Below are 22,446 nucleotides of genomic sequence, written 5' to 3'. Positions count from 1 at the left end.
GAATCCTTAATGCTCCCTGTAGGGACTGAAGACTTTTCAAAGGACTTTGGGTTTGGCTTTTGCCTTTGAGTCTCTGAGAGATTTGTGCAATCATGGCCTCCAATTTTGTGTTTTAATAAGTCCCTGGAGAGCCTTTATCACTAACAACACTCAGTGGGACTCATTAATGCTTCAGGGTACTTCAGTTATTTTAAGGTACTTGGTGTTTCCCTTTTGATACAGGCTCTGTGAGAGGTTTGTGCAATCATGGCCCCAATTATCGGCTTTAATGAGTCCCTGGAGAGCTTTGTACTGACACTCAGTGGTGCTCATTATTGCCTTGAGATACTCGAGGTTTTTAAAATACTTTTTGGATTTCAGAATACTTTTAGGTACTTTAAGGATTTTTTCTTCCCACACTGAGTCTCAGAGAGTTTTTTGTGCCATGCTGGCCTCCAATTCTGTCTTCCAAGGAGTCCATGAGGAGCCTGTGTTGGGTATCTTCCTCCTTTCTGTTTTATAACAAAGATGGAACTGAAAGAATTTTGTAAGACTTTCAAAAAGCATCCAAACAAAGATGGGAAAATTAACAATACAGGAACAATCACTAAGAGAGTTAAATGTCCTGTTTTAGCTCGACATCATCCAACCCTTTAGTCCCTTGGATTGGAAGAGGTTATTGAACCAGTCTTTGTTTTCCACTTGAAGCTTCCTGAACCCTTCCTTCAGCACCTGAATGCTCTTGTGGATTGACTCGCTGTGGCTGGAGAGGTTCATGCAACACATCCCTCAGAGTCTACACAGCCATGCCCATGTGCCCAGAGTATAAACTCAATTGCTGTTCTGCAAGGTGGCATGTCTGATGGTCTCTGTGTCTGAGAGCAGGCCACTCAATGTGAGAGAGGTAGCATTGGTTTGCTTACTTAACAGGACCCAAGATGGTCTGATTGTCCTAAAGCTTTAGCTGCAGCCACCCAAGGTAGTCCACACTGGGGATGCTACCATCCAATACCTGAATTAAAGCTTTCAAAACCATCTCTTTGATATCATGCAATACTTCTCCGAGGATACTTGCTGCTTGATCATCTGGTAGGCTGTGTTGTCCTTCTCCAGCTAGATGGTTGATTGTCAATTCTACCCTTGCCTCATTATTAGCATAGTCTGCAATTAATTAAGTGAACACTTCCGTCTCCCTTTCCACCGGGTGTATTCTGTAGGTGACAACAACATGGTCATATCATAATATTTTTTAAGTCATAGGGAGTTAAGGTGTGCTGTAAACATGGCCCTCATTTGTCCATTAAAACAAGCTAAGTCTTTTCTATGGCCTTAACTGCCCTACACAGATCCTTGATTTCCTTGTAAACCAATGGCTGATAGCTGGGATTCTGCCCCCTACTTTCATAACATACCAGGGCAATGAGGAATTTCAAGACGATTTGCCAGTCTTCTTCTTTTCCCAGGGATCTTCTGGGGTTGAGGGGTGAGGTGGCTCTGAAGAGTCCAAACTGTCCTCTGGGGAGGAGGATTAACTCAGAGCAGAAACATTCAGATTAGAAGTAGTGTGACAGTGAGGTTTAGTATCTTTGATCCTGGGGTTATATTGTTTCTGGAGGCAGAGGCAAAGGGCACTGCCATTTTGTCAGGTGTTGGGGAGGAAGGGCCTTGATCTAGGATAGCAGACAACTAGGCTGGCATTCTGGAGGCATGGCCCAGGGTGGAGGTGGAATGATTGACAGTGGGGCATGACCCACAGTTCTGGGGGTGGAGTCTGGAGGTTCATTCAGGGCAGAAGAGAAGGTTGTGGTAGCAGGAAGTGGAGGAACCAAGATGGAGGGAGGATGGTCAGGCTCAAGGGCATCTGGAATAATTTTAATAATCCACTTCACGATTTATTTTAATTTTTTCTTTGAATATATTTGGGCATGATCCGTGAGAATTAACTTAAAGCATCCCTGTATGCTCCTTTCTACTTTGAGAATCCGGCTGTCCATTTTTCTCTTTCTCCGCCTCAGGTGGAACAACCACTGGAACATTTCAAATCAATTATTGGATGTGGATGGGTATTGTAAAAACACAGTGGCAAAATGGTGATTATTGTCCTGCATTTCCCCAAACCCACCTGCAATCCTACGCAGGTGAGACCATCGTTGTCCCTGTGGATCCTGGCCAAGGTCCCTCGAAGCAATGATGAATCTTCTGGCCCAGTACAATCAAAAATCCCGGGGAGCGCTGGCCTATCCATCAGCTAACCCCAGCTGACATGACTGAATATCAGGGTCTCAAGGTTTGGGCGCCAAGGGTCTCAACGAGGTTGGCTGTGACAAACCATTCTGGTTCCCCAACTTCAGGGCAAGGGTGGTGAAAATGAAAAGCAGCAGATGCTGGGGAAGATGAAACAGAAAAGCCTTATAAATATGATTGCCTGGCAAAAGAATTTGAGAATATGGAAACTATAAGCGAGATTGAAATGAAAGCAAGCCTTGAGATACCAAGCCTTAGTTACTGAACAAATACAAAACAATAGTATGGCCGGCTGAAGGTAATCCCCTTTTGATGAAACAATACCTCCTGCTTGCAGAGAGGTCCAAGGGTCAGAGCAGACTCTACTAGTTTGGCAGAAGGGGTCCAGAGAGTAGTTTTTATGGTATAAAATGTAACACAGTATGGTAATGTAATGATTCTAATAGGCTGTTTGCAAATGCTATAAGATTTGTATCTTGTATTATATTGTTTAGTGAAAATAAGAATATGCAGAACAGAAGATTTATTGTATTGTAACAGGAACGCCCCTCCTCTTTCTGGCATCCATTTTTGGCGCCTCTTTCGAGCTCCTCTTTTGGGCCTGCTCTGCGCTGTGGCTGGCAGCTCCAAACAAGGCCCCTGCACCCACACCCTTTGCAATAAACCACAAGTTCCGAGACCTGGCTTCAGACATCTCTTGTCTCTGTCCGTCCCAACCGTCCTAGTCCCCAGTGATCCTACAAGCAGGATCAATGGAGTTGTCAAAAAAAACTTTAATAGCAGGGTGAAAAACAATAAACATGGAGAAGTCCAGCACAGTACAAGGGGTGGGATTCAAAGACCTGAGGTAAAGGCGAAGAAACAATATATAAACTTGAGGGTAGAACACTCTAGAACAATAACCATATAGGGGACACAAGTAACCAATAGAGGAGGAGAACTTGGACAACTTAGCATAACAACACTAAAGGCTTATGGGGGAACTCTCAAACTCACCCTAAGTTAAACAAATGATTCCCAGGGCTTAAAATCATGGCCAATACTTCTGGGGTAAAATCTGACTGACTCTGAGTTACAGCTGGGCTAACTCCCATATCGCTGCTTTACTCTGGTGCCTTGGGACCATGCAGACCAACAGAGCCACAAAGATGTCCTGGCTTCCACGAGGCTCCACAGTGTCCACAGTGGATCCACGGTGCTCTCCAGTGTCACAATGGCCCCTTCATTTCACAAGGCTCCCAAATGTCACATTGGTCTCTATAGGAAGGAAACCACAGAGCCCCCATGTTTCAGGAGCTGATGAACAGCCACCACCAGAGGCCAAGGCAAGACCTGTCTGTCCTGGCAGGTTTGCTTGGAGCAACTCATGGATATTTGAAATATGAATGTGGAGTCCTAATTTAAAACATTTGTGCCTGGAGAAGAGGGATGGGGGTTTCTTCATAAAAAGAAAAGCAGAGAGCCCTTTCCAGTGTTTGGAAAACAGGTAAGTGCTGCCCCTCAGGAGTCAAAGACCAGCCAGACTTGTCTGTCCTGTCGACTTGTCTGGCAGTAATCCTTGCATACACAGAAATTTGGAGGTGGAATCCAAATTTTGGCCATGGATACCTGGAAAAAAGGGACAGTTCTTTTGAAGAGCCCAGAGCCCCAGTGTTTCAGGGGCAGATGGGAGTGGCCTTCCACATTCAAAGGTCAGCCAAACCTGTCAGGTGACCCCAGGGAAACCAAGGCAGCCACACCTATTTCATGTTCCCTTGGCTCCACAGGGCCCTGCAGTGTCACAATGGTTTTCTTGCTTCCATGATGCCCTAAGGTGTCATAATGGCCCCTTGGTTAGTCAAGTCCTTAAGGATCTTAATGGTCTCCATAGTTCCACAAGGCCCCACAGTGTCCTAATGGCCTTTGGGTTCCATGAAGCCTTGCTGTGTCACCATTGCCCCTTGGTTCCATTGGGGCTCAGTAGTACAACAATGATTTCCCTGAATCCACAACTTCCCATAGTGTGAGAATAGCCTCATGGAAGCATGGGACCCTGCAGGGTCACAATGTTCCTTTGGTTCCATGGGGCCCCACAGTGTCACAATGGTCTCCATGATTCCATGGGGCCTTGCAATGTCACAATGTTCTCCATGGATCCACAGCGCCCCGCAGGATCACAAGAGCCCTTTGGCTCCATGAGGCCCTGAAATGCAGCAATGGCCTCATGGTTCCACAAAGCCCTGCTGCTTCACACTGGGCCCTTGGGACCATGTAGCCCAAGAGAGACACAAAGATGTCCTTGGCTCCATGGTGCTCCGCAGTGTCACAATGATCCCCGTGGTTCCACAAGTTCCTACAGTGTAACAATGCCCTTTTGCTCAAAAATGCCCTGCAGTGTCAAAGTGGTCTCCATAGGAAGGAAAGAACCGAGCCCCGGGTCATATGAGAGGCAGTCCCGAGAGGCTGAGGCTAGCCAGAATTGATTGTATTGGCAAATTTTGTTTGGGAGCAACCCTTGGATATAGGGAATTTTAGAGGTTGAATCCTAATTTTGGCCATTGGAGCCTAGACAAGAAAGACTGTTCTTTTCCACAGAAAGGAAAACCCAGAGCCCCAGTGCTTCACAGTCGGATGAGAAGTGGCCCTTGGCATGTCAAATTCAGGGGAACCTGTCAGACAGTCCCCAGGAGGCCAAAGCAGGCAGACCTGTTCCATGGTCCCTTGATTTCATGGGTCCCCATACTACCACCCCATACTGTATTCTCCTTGATTGCATGAAGTCTTGCAATGTCACAATGGCTTCTTGGTTTCATGAGCCCCAACAGAGTCACAAGGGTCCATTGGTCATACGTAGACCTACTGTGAAACAATGGCTCCTTGTTTCTATTTTAAATCAATCACAATCAAACCTCAGTTTGATCACTGATCCTTGCTTCCATAGGGCCCATGATTTGCAAATGGTTTCCTGGATTCCATGATTCCTGAATTCCACAGTCTCACCACAGTTTCCTTGGATCTCCATTGTCACAACTGACCTATGGTTCCATGAGGTTCTGTAATGTCACCATGGTCACTGTCAGAGGCTGGATGAGATCAATGTCCCGAGACACCTTGGGATGCTCGGAATGCCCATGTGGGGCCAGGGCTGAGGCGGGCCTTGGTTTGTGGTGGGACAGAGCCCTGCCCCCAGCCTGGGCCTGGCAGAGCTGTCAATCACACAGCAGGAGGAGTGGTAACTTTCACAGACTTGCTCCTGTGGCTGTCCGGTTTTCGGCTGTTTGGAGGGCCTGGAAATGTCCGGAGTGGCCTTGGGGCAGCCCGCGTATCAAAGAACGAGAAGAGGCTTCACTTCTTCTTTCGGTCTCTATGTTTATTAATTGTTTATCTAAAAGATTTTCTTTCGGCCCGACAGAGGTCTGCTCAGCAGCCAGCCATGAGCACACTGTCCTGCCCTCTGGACAGTCACCTATCTTTATACCCAAAGTTACGTGTACAATATTTATCATTTTTTCCCCAATACCTTTCGCCCTTATTGCCCGGTGCACTTTTAGTAATGACCAATCCCAAAGTGCCACCATCACCACAGAAGATGGAGGAGAAGAAGAAAAAGAAGGACAGGACACGCCCCAATTCCTCCATCTTATTTCTCTAAACCCCCCTGTACAGAAATCCTAAACCCTGTGTCTCACCCTCTAATTAACTAATCCCTTCACCATTCACCCCGGTGAAATCCTCCTATCCTCATACAGGTGTCGTCTCCTGTGTAGGATCAAAGTCCAGCCACCAGACACTTCTGGCAACATTCCAGGACTCCCGAGCCCCCCAAGGGTGGTCTCGGTGACTCGGCACCTCAGTCCTGAGGTGCTGAGATCCCACATGTGGCCACTGGAGCTGACGGGTTGGTTAGCCACTCTCGGAGTGACTGGTGGAGACTACGAGTCCTGCCACTCCCAGGTTCTCCATGAGAATCCCGAGTAGTGGCTCCGTCTGCGGCGTGGTGATGCAGGTGAGAGCAGGACTGCGAAGAACTGTGGTAAAGGAATGAAGGAGCGGACATGCGTGTGGATGCCATGGCGCTTTATTTGACCCAGGCGGGGCCAGTAACGGTGTCAGGAAAAAGCCGTTAGGGAGGCATTTAAAAAGGGGAAGGGGTAATGGAAGGAGACACGAGGGACCAATGAACAAAGCCCAGGGGAGGAGCGAGAGACACAACTGAACCAATAGGAAGGGCCAAGGGGAGGGAAGAGGCTTGGGAGAAAAATCATGTGCTAGGTGAGGGATGATTGACATAAAAGATTCTCGACATAAAGGGGATGGTTACAATGATTGACAGGTAACAGGTGGGAGGAACAAACCATTAGGAGGGAGAACGTGGGGGGACCTGAGGGTCAAACAAAAATCTTAGCTTATAAAAACTAACCAACTTTACAATAAACCCATATAAAACACACACAATGTTACAACTTTCTGCTGATTGGCAGAGCTGCCAATCAATAATACAACAGGCAGAGCTGGTGCTACTCTGACTCTGACTGGGCAAGTGACTGGCAGTCCCACCCCAGGGGCAGGCCCATGAAGGCCCAGGGGGCTAAAAGCCAGAGCATGAGGCCAGCCTGTGGTCTGGATCCTGCCTTCTAATGGGGTTCCTCTTTGGCAATGCTGGAACCCCAGCATTTGGCACCTATGTGTGTGTCTTTCTGTAGATCTTCTGTCTTTCTGTTCTCTATTTCTTCTTCTAATCCTACTTACCTGGAATATTTTTGGCTAACTTAACATCTTAAGGGGAAATGTTTTTAGGTTAAATGGGCTAAGTAAATGACGGTAATGCTTTGATAAGAGTTTTATGTTGAAGTGGATGTTGTATTAAATGCTTAGCCCAAGTTCCTTGATTGTCTCTATTTTGCCAGTAAAATTTTGTGTAATTTTGACCTCTTAGCTCAGTTGGTTAGGGCATGGTGCTGGTATCACTGAGGCTGTGGGTTCAATTCCTGAGTGGGCCATTCACTTAAGAGCTGGACTTGATGATCCTTGTGGATCCCTTGCTATTAAGAGTATTCTTTAGCATCTGTCTGTGTTGAGAATATCTGGTTGGTGTTTCTCCTGTGCACCAAACTCAAGTCAAGGAACCTTTGGTTACCCCCAGCATTTCAGTGTTCTGGGGTGTTCCAGCCCTGCAGGCTCACAATGGTCTCTTGTTTCCATGAGGCCCCACAGTGTCACACTGGCCCCTTGGTTCCATGGGCCCCAACAGTGCCACAATGATCCCCTTGGTTCCACAACTTCCCACTGTGTCCCACTGGCTCTTTGGTTCCATGAGCTCCTGGTAACCAAGAAGAGCTTCAAAAGCACATTTCTCTTGATGAGCAGCTCTTCTGCCAGCGCAGCAGGGCTGGGGCACTGCCTGCAGCCACCCTGGGCACAGCACAGAGGCACAGAGAGCTTCAATCAGTCAGGGCTGGGAAGGTGCTGAGAAGTGCCTGGGGCACAATCACTGCCAGCCCTTGGCACAGGAACCTCTGGCTGCAGGACAATGCAGCTGCAGCTCCTGGAGCCATCTCCTAAAGCTGGAACATCCCAGTGCCTACAGAGTCTGTGAGTACATTCTCTGATTGTCTCTTGTGCAGAGCAGCCAGGGGTGCCCAGGGCTGTCCTGCAGAGCAGGGTCCTGCAGCCCAGGGTGCTGTGCTGGGGCAGGGACTCTGCTGCCTGCCAGGGACAGCTCTCAGCCAGCCCTGGCAGCTGCTCCCAGCACGGGGGGACAAGATCTGGGTGGGAGGAGACAGCTGGTCAGGCTTGGAAGTGTTCTCCTTGTGTGGGGAGGATGCTGCATTGTATAGAATTGCTCCCAGCACGGCATTTAACTGCAGAACATTACCATGCAGATTATACAGGGGGTGGAGGAAGGCAGGGGCTGCATAAAAGGGAAAAATTTATTAATCTTCTGCTTTGGGTTCCTGGGATGGGAAATTGCATGTAGATATTCATCTCTCGGTTCATGTTTAGAAAAAATAAAAAAAAATTATCTGAGCTCTGAATAAAGCAGGCAGTGACAGAAATCAGCACAGGGCTCCTCACAGGCAGTGTCAATGTCACTTCTCCAGCCTCCTCAGGGTTGCACTGATTTTGCCATCAGAGCCTGCAGAGCCAGAGCTGTCCCTGGGCAGTGCCTGAGCTGGGAGGGGTCTGCAGGGCAGAGCTGAGCCCCCAGGGCTGGGCTGGGCTCTGGCAGCACTGGCAGGGCCCAGCCCTCGGCACAGGGAAGCAGATGCTGGCAGGGACAGCTCCAGGCAGCACAGCCCTTGGCAGGCAGAGGGGGGAAAGTGGCCCCAGACTGTGCTGGGATATTTAAAGTCCTCTCCAAACACAGTTATTGCATGATTACTTTTTTACAGATCCCCATGCCAAGGCAAATGTCCAACAGCAGCTCCATCAGGCATTTCCTCCTGCTGGCATTGGCAGACACGCGGCAGCTGCAGCTCCTGCACTTCTGCCTCTTGCTGGGCATCTCCCTGGCTGCCCTCCTGGGCAACGGCCTCAACATCAGCACCGTAGCCTGCGGCCACCACCTGCACACGCCCATGTTCTTCTTCCTGCTCAACCTGGCCCTCAGCGACCTGGGCTCCATCTGCACCACTGTGCCCAAAGCCATGCATAATTCCCTCTGGGACACCAGAGACATCTCCTACACTGGGTGTGCTGCTCAGCTCTTTTTCTTTATGTTCTTCATTGGATCAGAGTATTTCCTCCTTACCGTGATGTGCTACGACCGCTACATGTCCATCTGCAAACCCCTGCACTACGGGACCCTCCTGGGCAGCAGAGCTTGTGCCCACATGGCAGCAGCTGCCTGGGCCAGTGCCTTTCTCACTGCTCTCATGCACACAGCCAATACATTTTCCCTGCCCCTGTGCCATGGCAGTGCCCTGGCTCAGTTCTTCTGTGAAATCCCACAGATCCTCAAGCTCTCCTGCTCCAATTCCTACCTCTGGGAACTGGGGCTTCTTGCAGTTAGTGACTGTTTAGCATTTGGCTGTTTTGTGTTCATTGTTTTCTCTTATGTTCAGATCTTCAGGGCGGTTCTGAGGATCCCCTCTGAGCAGGGACGGCACAAAGCCTTTTCCACCTGCCTCCCTCACCTGGCTGTGGTCTCCCTGTTCATCAGCACTACAGCGTTTGCCTACCTGAAGCCCCCTCAATCCATGTCCTCCCCATCCCTGGATCTGGCCCTGTCAGTTCTGTACTCGGTGGTGCCTCCAGTCCTGAACCCCCTCATCTACAGCCTGAGGAACCAGGAGCTCAAGGCTGCAGTGTGGAGACTGATGAGTGGATGTTTTCGGAAAAAATTAAACGGCTGGCCAATTTCTGCAAATCACTTCTAATAAAATCATCTTTGATCCTTTGTGTTGGTTTCATTTTGGAGGTCATTTTATTGTGTTTTAGAATTTTAATATTGTCAACCAAAAAATGTCATTGCTTCTGCCTTTTCTCATTTTGTGTCTCTCACCATCCTTGTTCTGAAAGACTGTGTCAATAAGGGGCTGTGCTCTCAGTAGCTTTAAATGAACTGAAGGATCTTCCAGCAGACTTTTCTGCAGAGATGCCCTTTTGTTGCCCTTTCCTCACGAGCTGCAGCAGCAATGTCTGTGTGCAGAGCTGGGGCAGATCAGTGCTGGCCCAGCAGCTGTGCCCAGCAGCAGCAGCACTTGGTGTTGCCAGTGCTGCTGCCGTGGCCCTGCCCTGCTGCCCTGGTGGCCCTGGTGTTGCTGCAGGGCCTGAGTGCTCTCGGGGCCGGGCACAGCCCTGGGGGTGGCAGTGCCGGGGCTGCAGCAGGGACAGGCCATGGGCACTGCTGGGGCAGCGCTGATGCCTCAGCCCAGGCCCTGGGGGCTCCGGGCTCCTTGCCCAGGCTCTCTCAAGAACACAGCCAGGCCAATCCTCAGCACAGAAAAGCCCCGTGAGCAGCCCCAGGCTGGCCGTGGGCAGGCTGGGGGCAAACAGCATGGCTGGGACTCTGCAAGGGCCCTGGGGGAGACGGGAAGGAGCAGCTGGGCAGGGACTGATCCATCCCCAGTGCGCTGCACAGCCCAGGGCAGCGTCCCAGAGCGTCCTCATGGAGCTGCCAACAACATTCCCCCTCTGCAGCCCTGGCCTCTCCCCCAGCTCACACAGGTGCCCCATCCTTGCAGGCACAGACACGGCAGCACTGGCTCAGCAGCCCCTGTTTGCATTGCACACAGCAGGCAGGAGCACCCCCATGCTGTTGGTGTGGGGACATGAACCTGAGGGAGCACAAATGCCATCAGCCCCTGGGGCCAGCAAGGGCTGGGGGACAGCAGGGAAACCACTAAGCTTTGTCCTGGCTTCTGCAGTCAGCCAGAAAGTTTGTTCCCATCAGTGGCAGTTTCCTGTCCCACTGCAGATGCTGTTGCTCAGAGCCAGGTCTGCCTGGCAGACACCCCCAAACTGCCCTGAGCATTTCCCTGGCTTCACCTTTGCTTTCTTTACTCTTCCTGATACAAATTTCTTTCTACTTCCCACCCCTGTTCCCTCCCCTGCATACAGCCCATCCTTGTTTGCCCTTTCCTCTCTGGCCCCACTCCCCATTGCAGTTCCTGACCTGGCACCATGGGAACGTCCCCTGGCAGCAGGATCATCCTACAAGTGCTGCAGGAATTGTCTGCAGGCTCCTGCAGTGCCTGGTGCTGCTCCCTTGCCAGAGGCACCCCAGGCCAGGGGGGCACATCTGGGCTGCTGTGTCTGGCTCTGGGGCTCCCTGTTCTGGGCAATGAGGAGGAGCTGCAGAGGCTCTGCAGGACTGACAGGATGGGCTTTGGGGCTGGCAGGAGAAGCTGAGGGACCTGGGCTGCTGGAGCCTCTGAAGAGGAGGCCCAGGTCACATCGTGCAACTGCTGCAAGGGTGGTTTCAGAGAATCCCAGAATCAGCAGGGTTGGGAAAGACCTTGGAGATCATCAAGTCCAACTTGTGCACAGACTCCACCTTGTCTGCCCTGAGCCTCCTCTTCTCCAGGACAAATAACCCCAGCTCACTCAACCACTCCTTACAGGACTTGTGTTTCAGACCCCTCCCCAGCCTTGTTGCCCTTCTCTGGACACGCTCCAGCCCCTCCATGTCCTTTCTAAATTGGGGGGGCCAGAACTGGACACAGCACTCAAGGTGCTGCCCAACCACCATGTATTGGCTTTTCCCAGCAGAGGGGAAGAACCACTGCCCTGCACTGCTGGCCACACCATTCCTGATCCATAGGAGTGCCAGGGGTTGGATGAGGGAAATGGTGGGGAAGGGGTGGGGAGAAAGTGTTACTGATTGTCATCCATTAAGGATGTTGGTTTTCATATCTGTTCTGAGTGCATTAGAAGGTGCTGGGGGTCAATATCATTTGGACATTGATGGTATCAATTTATAAACTGGAAAATAAAGCAGGGCAAAACAATTCTCTCTGCATTGTTTTCAGTAGAATATATTGCAGTGTCAAAATGGTCTCTTTGGTTCTACAGAGCCCCTTGGTTCAATGAGGCCTTGAAGTTTCACAATGGTCTTCAGTATTTCATAAGGATCTGCAATGTCACAATGGACCTTTGGGTCCCTGTGTCCCACATTGTCCCATGAATCCTTAGCTCCAAGGGGCTCTATAGTGTCACAATTTTCTCCTTGTTTCAGTGGTGCCACGCAGTGCCACAATTGCCCTTTGGCCCAACAGGCCTCATGGTGTCACAATGGACTCCTTGGTTCCATGAAGACACAAAGTGCCACAATGGCCCTTTGCTTTCACAAGGCCTCAAAGTGTAAAGATGACCTCCTTGGTTTCACGAGGCCATGCTGTTTCGCAATGGATCCTCAACTCCATGATGCCCCAGAGTGTCTCAGCTTGGTTCTGCACCTTAAGAATGCCCCCTTGGTCCCTTGGAGCTTCACATGCCCCTATTGTGTCCTTGTTTCCCTGAGGCCCTCCAGTGCTACAATGGCCCCTTGGTTACAAGGGGTTCCAAAGGCTCATTATGGTCTCCGTCGCTCCATGAGGCCCTGCAATATCTCAATGGACCCTTGGTTCCATGGGGCCCACAGTGTCACAAGGCTGCCTTGTTTCAACAAGGCTCTGCAGTGCTGTAGTGGCCCCTTGGTTCCATGAGGCAAAGCAGAATCAGAATGGCCCCTTGGTTCCATGGAGCACCACAGTGTAAGAATGGACCTTTGGTTCCATGGAGCACCATGATGTCACCATGGTCCCATTGGATCCACAGGGCCCCACAGTGTAAGAATGGACCTTTGGTTCCATGAGGTTCCTCAGTGTCTCAGTGGCCCCTTGGCTCCATTTGGCCCCACACTGCCCAAATGGCCTCCTTGGTACTGTGAAGCCCTACAGAGCCACAATGGACCCTTGGTTCTATGAGCTTTTTGCACCATCAGCAATGGTCTGAGTTCCACAGCATCACCATGGATCCTTTGTTCCATGAGGTTCTATAGCATAACATAATCCCCTTGATTCCAGAATGTTCTGCAGTGTCACAATGGACCATTGGTTCCATGAGCTTTCGCATTGTCAACAATGATCTGAGTTCCACAGCATCACCATGGATCCTTTGTTCCATGAGGTTCCATAGCATAACATGACCACCTTGACTCCAGAAGGTTCTGCAGTGGCACAATGGACCATTGGTTCCATGCAGCCCCAAACTCTCACAATGATCCCATGGCTCCATGAACTTCCATACTGTCAGCAATGGTCTCCCGGGTTCCACGAGGCCTTGCTCTGATACAGTGGACTCTTGGTTCCATGGGGTTCCACTGCATCACAATGGACCCTTTGTTCCATGAGGTTCCAAGTGTCACAGCTGGATCCTTGGTTCTGTCAGCCTCTGCTGTCACCAAATGTCCACAATATCAGAATAAGACACCTTAACACTAATTTAGTGTTTAAGAGAGCATCATTTATTCAGGCCTAAGGTCCAGTGAGTGATGACTGCTTAGGTGGACATGTGATTCTACCAGTGTATTGCTTATATACAGTCACTATGTGTATATTAAAATTTACCCATTTCCATAAAACCAACCACAAATTCCCAGATTCAGTCCTTGATTTTTCTATCACTGCATTCTTGAGTCAGATGTCTTCATCTTCTCTTCCAACCACTCCTGTTGGGAAAGCAGCCCCTGACTGCCTCGTTTCTCTGCTGAAAGTCCACAGGCACTGTAAAGATTGAATTAACCCTTTTGGTATCAGCCCCAGGCTTTGTGTGGGCCGGCAGAGGCAGGCAGGAGGCAGAGCTGGCAGCAAAGGAAGGGCCCAGCCAGGTGGGGCAGCCGGGGGATGCCGACAGCCTGCAGGGACAGAGGCGCAGGGCAGGGACACCGTGGGACAGCCTGGGCTGCACAGGGCACAGGGATGGGCAGCAGCTGCAAGACAGCCCTGCCAGAGCCAACTTGGGCAGCACTTTGGCAATGGCAGACAGAAAGAGCACCAAAGCCCCAGAGGCTCATTAAAGTCCCTGTGTCTGTGCTGCTGAGCTGGGCTGGGCTCCTGGCCCAGAGGCAGCTCCTGGCAAGGGCAGCACTGCAGAGAGACAGCTCTGGTCAGGAGCAGCTCCTGTGCACAGCCCAGCAGGGCTGGGGCACTGCCAGGGCCCCTCAGGGACACCAGCAGGGCACAGACAGAGCTCACAGCGGCTCAGCACTGACAGGAGGGGCTGTGGGATGGCCCCGAGGGGGCTGTGTCACAGCAGCACCTCTGTGGCTGTGTCATAGAGGAACAGAGCAGCTGTGATGTCAGCAAGGAGCTGTGTGACAGCACAGAGTGGGCTGTGTGAGGTCACAGATTGGGCAATGACATCACAGAGTTTGTTGTGAGAGGTCACTGAGCAGCTACAACATCATAGAGGGGATTCTGTGACATCACAGAGCAGGCTGTGACATCATGCCATGGCTGTATGACATCTCAGAGCAGGCTGTGATGTCAAAATATGTGCTGTGACATTACAGAGTGGCAGTATGAAGTCATAGAGAGGGTTTATTGACATCATTGAAGGGATTGTTACATCACAGAGCTGACTCTGGTGTCATAGAGTAGGGTGTGACACCATAGAGTGTTGCGGTGTGTTGCAATGTCCTGTTTTACCTTCTCCCTTCCCCCTCGCCCCTCGCTGAGTGTGCCCTGTCAATCAGGCTAACATACCAGCAAGGCGTCGTGTGATAGGTGTCCCTAGTCCCTTGAGACCCTGCCCCTTCACCTGGTTGGTGGCTCACCTGTCCCCTCCCCTTCCCCTGTCCTGAGCTTAAAATGTGAATGAGACCATGTGGCCTCCATTCTGTTAGCAGCAGTGGCCCGGTGCAGACATCTCTGTACCCATGGAATAAACATCTGGCAACCTTCTAGCAGAATCCACTCCCTTTCTCTCCACCATCGCCAGAAGCTCTCTCTCCTGAGGTAAACGGAGTCCTGACAAGCCTGGACTTGCCCCGCTGCACTCTCCAGCAGCCAAGATATCTCTGGGGTAAAACACCGCAGTGCTGCCTTTGGCCCAGCAGCGAAGGTCAGAACTGGCCCAGGCACCATCTAACTGGTTATATTGGGTTTCATATTCCAATACCCCAAGAGAGGGGCTTCAGTCCCAGCAATGGCTCATCCTGGCTGCACTTGGCACCAACAGCTTTCTTTGGCAGGGTGAGAAGAGGGATGTTGTGCCACGGAGGGAACAAAAACAGTTCCTAGGGCTTCTGCTACAGAACCCAGGAGCTGGTTGGGCAGCAGCAGTGCCTGGAGCAGACAGTGTTTGTGATGAGCTGCAGAGGAGCTGAGCCCAGGGGCTGTTGGCCAAGGCCGAGCCCCAGGGAGCATTTCTCAGCTGGCAGGGTGGCCTGAGAAGGGGAGGGGGGAATGCAGCAGCACAGGGCCATGGAACCAAGGGACCATTGTGACACTGTGGGGCCCTGTGAGACCAAGGGGCCATTGTGACACTGTGGGGCCCTGTGAGGCCAAGGGACCATTGTGACACTGTGGGGCCCTTGTTGCCTTCTGATAGAAGGCAACAAAGGGCCATTGTGACACTGTGGGGCCCTTGTTGCCTTCTGATAAAAGGCAGGCGGCCTGGTTTCAGGACACAGCACGGCGACCCCCTTCCCCAGGGTCGCTCGGGCCTAAGAAACACGCTAACACCAACATGGTGGACGGTCAAAGGCCTTTATTCTCTCTTCTCGTGGGGTTTTATAGTCTAAGGGGCTTCTACGTCAGGCAAGGGTCTGTCTTTACCATCTATTGTTAGTAGGGAATGGAAAGTTACTGGCAAAGTGGAGAGTTACTGGCATCTGGTTCAGGGGGTTACATTCCTATTTTAATTTTCTTATTTAAGGGGACAGGGGCCCTGTCTTCCCGTAACATCACGAGATCTTCCGAACGCCAGGCCCTACCTGCTACATCTCCCCCCCCTTTTTCACAAATGAATGAGGTAGTCATATACTGAAATGAGGTAAAAGGTTGCAGTTCGATAAGGAAAAGGGGGTTTGGTAAATCTGAATAAGTTTTCGCCAGTCAAGTTTAGGACTTGTGGCTGGCAGTGTTCCCTGGCTGGATTCGCCAGCCGATGAACAGGATGTTGGCCCGTTCCAGGCGGGCCTGAACGAATGAGACCAGCTTGTTCAGCAGGCAAGGTCCGAAGGTAACCGCTAGAAGCAGCAATGCCAATGGACCTATTAGGGTAGAAATCAGAGTGGTTAGCCATGGTGATTGATTGAACCAGGACTCCAACCAGCCCTGTTGGGCTTCCCTGTCCTTCTGCCTCTGAGCCAGTCTGTTTCTGAGTTCTGCCATGGAGTCTCTTACGACTCCTGTGTGGTCTGCATAGAAGCAGCACTCCTCTTTCAAGGCGGCACACAGGCCTCCTTGCTGCATGAACAGGAGATCCAGACCTCGCCTGTTCTTCAAGACCACCTCTGAGAGAGAGGAGACTGACTTCTCCAGGAAGGAGATGGATTTCTCGATCCTTTGCAGGTCCTCGTCGATGGTCATTTACAGCTGGGACAGTCCTTGGTGCTGTGTCGCTAGGGCTGAGACACCCGTTGCCGTTCCTGCTGCTCCTAAACCGAGCAACATCGCAATAGTTACACCTGTTATTATTTCTCTTTTGTGGAGCCGGCTGGGTTCCTCAAAAAGGTGGTACACTTCTTCGTCTGAGTGGTACAGGACCCTAGGAACAATCAGAACTTGGACACAAAAGTCATTAGAGTCATCAAATTTGGCAAGGGACACACAGGGACTCACTCCAGATCGCTGGCAAACCCACATCCCAGGTGTGGATGGGACTACCCACTTACTGTTTTTCCTGTTAGGCTTGACGACTTTGGTGCAGACGTTGCCTCTCCGCCAAGCTAGGGTTGCATTGCCAAAGCATCTGCCCTGGCCTGTGACTTGACTCAGGGTGATTCCTTTGCGAGGGGTTTCCCATCTGCACTGGTGAGGGGCATCAGCTGTGGAGTAACTGAAGGGAGTGTTTAAAGTGATTCCTTCATAAAAGGGAGGTTTGACATTCGTAGCAAAGCCAGCAGGATTCGGTTAAGTTAGGATTGGATTCATTCAGGGATATAAAGGTAGCTTCTAACATTACGAAGGATTGGGTCTGAGTGCGACCTGGCAGCGCGGTTTGTCTGAAAGGCCTCCGCACGGCCAGTTGGGACTTTGCTGACTCCAGTGGGTAGGGTTTTAGGGTAGGTTGCGTTTTTCCCTTTCGGCAAGCTTATAATCACTTTGTTGGGTCCGACCGCTCAGGGCGCTGACGGTTGGAGCCTGATAATTCACACATTCACTCTTTCTTTTGACCCTTGAAGGACAACTGTCCACATTCGGCCTATGGCCCAACTGGGGTGATGTGGCTGCAAGACTGTCATGTTATAGCTAGTGCATTTCCGAATTTTTGGGATTTTATGGTGATTGCGATAAAAGCTTCCCTGGAGGAAGACGGGTGTTTTGCAGCCGCTGGGTGCCCAGGCGAACTGTAAGAATTTGTCGGGCTCTTGTGGATCCCACCCAGGCCCCGACGGTCTGGCATCTGAAACTATGGTCTCGCAGCCCCAGTGCCCACAATATCCCCACCCTGGGTGATTGCAGTAGCTTTTTCCTGGGATTGAAGCTGGGCACCAGTAGGATAGGTACATGTGTGTGGCTTGTGGGGAATTGGGGTCTACCTTTGGTTGTCTTGGGAACCGGTAGGTAACGCGGAGCACGAAGGATGGGGCGTTTGGTGTGGTGGTTTCCCTGAGCGCCTTGTCACTACTAAGGTGACGTATGACCCACCTGAAAGGCTGGTGGGCGTAGTGATCTGGGCTGGCTTGTCCTCTGGCAACAAGCCCCAACAGCAAAATCACACAGAAACACCTTTGATGCTTGTGTCTCACCCGTGCAGGTCTCTCGGGCGCTGCCTGGTGGCTCGGTGGTCTGTCACTTTCCTCTGGGATGGGCATGTACGCATCACGAGGACGTCCTATGAGCATGTCCTGTAAACAGAAACTCACAATTCTCGTCAGTTTAAGTGGACACCATCTGACTTTGCTGTCCCTTTTGACAGCAGCGTACCCTCTCTCTGTGAGCATCAGCTTCCAGCCCTGTTCCCATTCACCCAGCTCGTTTCTAATTACCACCTGTGGGCCCTCCTCTAGCGCTCAGGTGGCCCAGTGTTTTAGAACGGGACTGTTTGTTTCGTCTCCCCTAGGGAACTGATTCAGTGCTAGCAAAGCAGTCGCCAGCATGCGCGCTTGATCTCCCGAGGGAATGCCATTGGCAAAGCCCTCTGCTTTCGCCAATACTTCTAGCTTGGTTTTCAGGGTCTGATTTGCTCTCTCTACTATGGCCTGCCCGGTACTGTAATACGGGGTGCCTTGCACTAATGTGATGCCCCATTTTGAGGCGAATTCCTGTACTGGTTTGGAGGTGAAATTGGACCCGTTGTCCATTTTGATCTGTTTGGGAATACCAAGCCAAGCCATGGCTGTCAGCCAGTGCTGAATTGTGGCCTTGGAGTTTGTTTTGGGGTGCTGTGTGGCTATGATCGTTCCGATATAAGTGTCCACTCTCACTGCAAGCCATGCTCGGGGCTTCAGCAGTTCACACCAGGTGAAGTCCGATTGCCAGATCTCTGAAGGCTTGAGAGCTCTCGGGTTGACCCCACTGGTCCATGGGGGTGACTTCTGGCAATGAGGACAAGTGGCTACCACGTGTTTTGCGTCTGCGGTCAGGATCCCGCATCTCTTCGCCAGTGCTTTGGCTCCGATGTGGAGTGACTCGTGCAGCTGACGAGCTTCCTGCAACGTCCATACGCCTTTTGCTGCGGCGTCCGCTTTGTCGTTGCCGATCTGGAAGTAACCTTTGACTGGGTCGTGGCTGTTAACGTGAATGACTGACACAGTGCCCTGTTGCGAGGAGAGTGCTTCTTCCAGCATTAGGGCTGCTGCTGATGTAGACACTCCTGGTCCTGCCATGGCTAGGCAAAGCCTTGCCACGAATATAGAGTCCGTTACTATGTTAAGGTGTTCCTCTTGAAAGAGTCCGCACGCCAAGACGACTGCTGTCGCCTCCAGCTGTTGCACTGACAGTGTGGGGTCACACACTTTGACGCAATGCCATTGCTCTCCTGCCTGCCACACTGCTGCTGCGGTTGAAGTCATGGAGGAAGCGTCTGTGAAGACCGTCGGTCCTGGCTGCGGTTGGTCCATGACTTTTGGCAGTATGTCCATGTCGACAGTGGTCAGCAGCTTAGTCCAGGGTGGCTTGGAGGAGTAGGAGATTTCTCCTCCGAAGCCGGTGAGAGCAAGGGCTAGGTACTCCGATATTGTGGCTGACTCCGAGGTCAGTCGCTTGCGAAATGGAAGGTGGATGCTTGTCGGCTTAGTCCCTAGGTGTTTCAAAGCGAGTTTCCTGCCTTTCATGATGAGGTTAGAGATGCATTTGATTCCCGAGGAGAAAGCACGAGCAGGTCTTCCGAGAACCACCCATTGAATTGGTCGGGCCTTTTCAGAAGGTCCTTGAGTCAGTGCTCCCACCCCCCCCCTCAGTGTAAAGTGAACGTATAAGTCCAGTGGCATGGCTGGGTTCCACCTGGCGAGTGTGCCAGTGGACATCTGGCTTTCGATAAAGTCAAGGGGGCTCGTTGCTTGCGGCGTCAGCTCCTTGAGTTCCCAGGGGTGCTTTCCTCTCAGGAGGTCATATAGAGGGTCCACGACCTCGGGAGGAATCAGGACGATGTTGCGAAGCCCCTGCAGTGATCCCACCAGGCGTTGCACATCGTGGAGTGTTTTGATGTCTCGACTGACCTTCGCCTCGGGGGGTGTCACGTAGGAGCTTGTGATCCCCACTCCCAGGAAGGTCACGCAGGGTCCTCTCTTGATTTTTGGGCTCGCGATCTCGAAGCCTTTGGTCTGGAGGGTTTCTGTGATTGTGGACACCAGGTGATCTCCTGGCTGCCCCCTCCCTTTCCCGTTTCCCTGGGGCCTGGATCTGCATTCCCTAGCGAGTAGTCTTCCCGCAGCTCCTACAGATCCCTCTCGGGCGTGCTTGGAGTGAGGGTGCTGCCGGGGAAAGCTGTGCCGGCTGGGGACAGCTCGCTGAGTTGCTGCCCTTCCCCAGAAGCCTGGGCTAACGCGGTCGTCCTGCCACTCCTGCTAAAATACAATCCGCCTCGCCCCATCAAAAAGCATGCGGCTTATTTGCGTAATATCAAAAATGAGCAGATCGTTATTGCTAGAAAGGTCGTCCACAAGAGTGGGTACTACAGCTGAGCTGGTCCCTTTTTCTGAAATTGCTTTGGCTTCTTTTGGGTTAACTGGAGTATATGCCCTTTGTTGGTTCCCCTGTGCTCCGGCAACCCCCACCAGGGAAGCGTGCATGGAGGCTGCCGGTGCCCGGTCCCCACAAGCTTTGTTTTTCCCCAATCGGTGAGTTTGTGTTGCGATTGTTTCCCAATATTGTTTAAAGTTTTATTCGGTTTTGCTCGAAACCGTATTAATTCTGCTCTCTTGGTTTCCGAGTCCCAGCCGGGCTCACTCAGCTCTTCCAAGCTGTCTGAGCAGCTGTTACTTGACTCTGAGGCGGAAGCTGACTGCCGGCGCATTTCTGGCGCTCTGTGCCATTTTGTGCGGCTTCGACCCCGCTCCTCCCTTCGGGGGTGGTGCCGTTCCCTCCCCCTGGGCTCCCCCCGCCTCCTGCTGGGGGAGGTCCTTGCCCTATAAGGACCTAATTTGAATAGAGCGCTCTGATTGGTCTTACGCTCCACCATGCGGGCCACCCCTTCTCCCCACTCGCCCGCGCACGCGTTGTTAAGCAAGCTGACTGCACTCCGCCCCCCACCTCCTCCCTTCTGCCCTTGCCATGCAGTTCAGCGCCATTTTCAAACGCATATGGCGGGGGCCAGTTTGTACAAATCCCGGCGGGGTCCGACAATCCGGCCACGTTCCGCGCCTCTTCTGCGAGTGCCTGACAGAAGGATCGCGCGCGCTGCTCTGCCTCCTGCGCCGGATCTGCGACCGGCGAGGAAGGGTCGGATAGAGAAACCGTGGATTTTTCGGAAGGTTCCGTGGGGGGGCTGGGACCCAGGCAGGCTCCGCAGGAGGGTCGGTGGGTCCCCTGGGTGTTCCGGGGGGTCTCCTGGGGGCTCCGGGGGGTCTGGACCCCGGGCTCAGGAAGGGGTGGAACGCGCCCGGCCCCAGCATATTCCCGCCTTCAATCCGATCGCTCTCAGAGGCGGTCAGCATCACGGCCCCAACTCCCAGCTTTGGTGTAGCTAATAAATGTGTACGCCCGGCTTTCCATGTCTCCTGTTCTTCTGTTGCCTTGCGTAGGGCCTCTTCTACTTTCCCCCACGCTTTGAGGCTTTTACCACTGCCTGCGGCCTAAGTGTCCTCTGCTGAGGCGGCAGTGCGCTTCTCCCACGCTTCCGAATATAATATATTTACCGGACGTTTGATCGTCCCCAGCTCTAGGAGCCTTGCAATAGCAAGATTAGAATTCCTGAGCTCACATTTAATTCCCCATTGCTCATGAGCCTGACTTACAACCCTCACTGTGGATTCCATGGTCCACGCTGGTCCGGAGGTGACCCCCTCCCGCTATAGTCGGGCCCGCCGCTACAGCCACTGCCCTCTGTCCAGGCGAAACCCCATTCCCCGGGCGCTGATTGGCTTCCGGGGTTTTGGCACCAGATGTTGCCTTCTGATACAAGGCAAGGCCACCTGGTTCTAAGGAAACGGCACGGCGACCCACTCTCCAGGGTTGCTCAGGCCAATGAAACACGCAGGCACCAATGTGGTGGACGGTCAAAAGGCCTTTATTATCTCTTCTCATGGGGTTTTATAATCTAGGGGTTTTTCTAGATTATAAAATTATTATTATCAGAGGGGGTCTGTCTTTACCATCTATGGTTAGTAAGGAGTGGAAAGTTACTGGGTTAGGAATGGAAAGTTACTGGCACTCGCTTTAGGGGGCTACATTCCTATGTTAATTTCTTATCGAAGGGAACAGGGGCCCTGACTTCCCGTTATATCACGAGATCTTCTGATTGCCTGTCCCTATCTACCACAGGTGGCCTGGGGGGAAGAGGAGGAAGAAGGCCCTGGAGCTGCTCCAGCACATCAAACCAAAGCGGTGGTGCCATTTGAGCTGCCGCAGGAGAGTGAGTGGCAGAGCGGGCCCACAGGATTGGTGCCCGCAGCCAACTTGGCACCATTCCATCCCATCCCACCCAATCCCATCCCACCCAATCCCATCCCATGCCCACGGACAGGACAGAAGAGGGGCTGGGTAGACACCCCGCAGGGGCCGTGCTCCATCCCCTGGGGCATCCAGGGGCTGTCCCTGCCTGGGGAGCGCAGGGCTGGGCTGGGTTCTCCGGCCTCTCCCGCAGCCCCTCAGCTCTGGCTGCGCTCGCTCTTTGCCAGGTGCAGCCCTGCAGCGCACACAAGAGCAGGACCCCGCCCGTGGCCTCTTCCGCAGAACAGCCCAGGTACTGGCAGCCATCCCCACCTGGGCTGGGCCTGCTGTCACCGTGCTTGGAGCATTCCCTGCAACATCCCTGGCTTCTTGCCCTTCTCCTACAGCTGGTCTGCCAATTCATCAAGAAAATTCGGGCGGAAGAGACCAGCACCATGGGCACTGGGCTCAGAGCATATTCCCACATCTTCCAAACCAAGACCACTGCTTGTGGTGTCACTGGGCCTCATGAAAACAAAGACCTGTTTTGATACTATGGGGG

General features: G+C 52.2%; 1 protein-coding gene across 1 annotated transcript; it reads left to right on the top strand.

The window, feature by feature from the left end:
* The first annotated feature begins 8,849 nt into the window (after nucleotides 1-8,849).
* LOC141727818 (olfactory receptor 14J1-like) lies at nucleotides 8,850-9,581 on the top strand. Its single transcript, XM_074534106.1, has one exon. The coding sequence runs from the start codon at nucleotides 8,850-8,852 to the stop codon at nucleotides 9,579-9,581; it is 732 nt and encodes a 243-aa protein (XP_074390207.1).
* Nucleotides 9,582-22,446: the final 12,865 nt, after the last annotated feature.

Source organism: Zonotrichia albicollis, unplaced genomic scaffold (assembly GCF_047830755.1).
Source record: "Zonotrichia albicollis isolate bZonAlb1 unplaced genomic scaffold, bZonAlb1.hap1 Scaffold_254, whole genome shotgun sequence".
Lineage (NCBI taxonomy): Eukaryota > Metazoa > Chordata > Aves > Passeriformes > Passerellidae > Zonotrichia > Zonotrichia albicollis.
This window is presented reverse-complemented; position numbering and strand designations above follow the sequence as displayed.

What these genes read in the sequence shown, in the direction of transcription:
- LOC141727818 (XM_074534106.1), top strand. Translation starts at nt 8,850, where the DNA reads ATGCATAATTCCCTCTGGGACACCAGAGACATCTCCTACACTGGGTGT.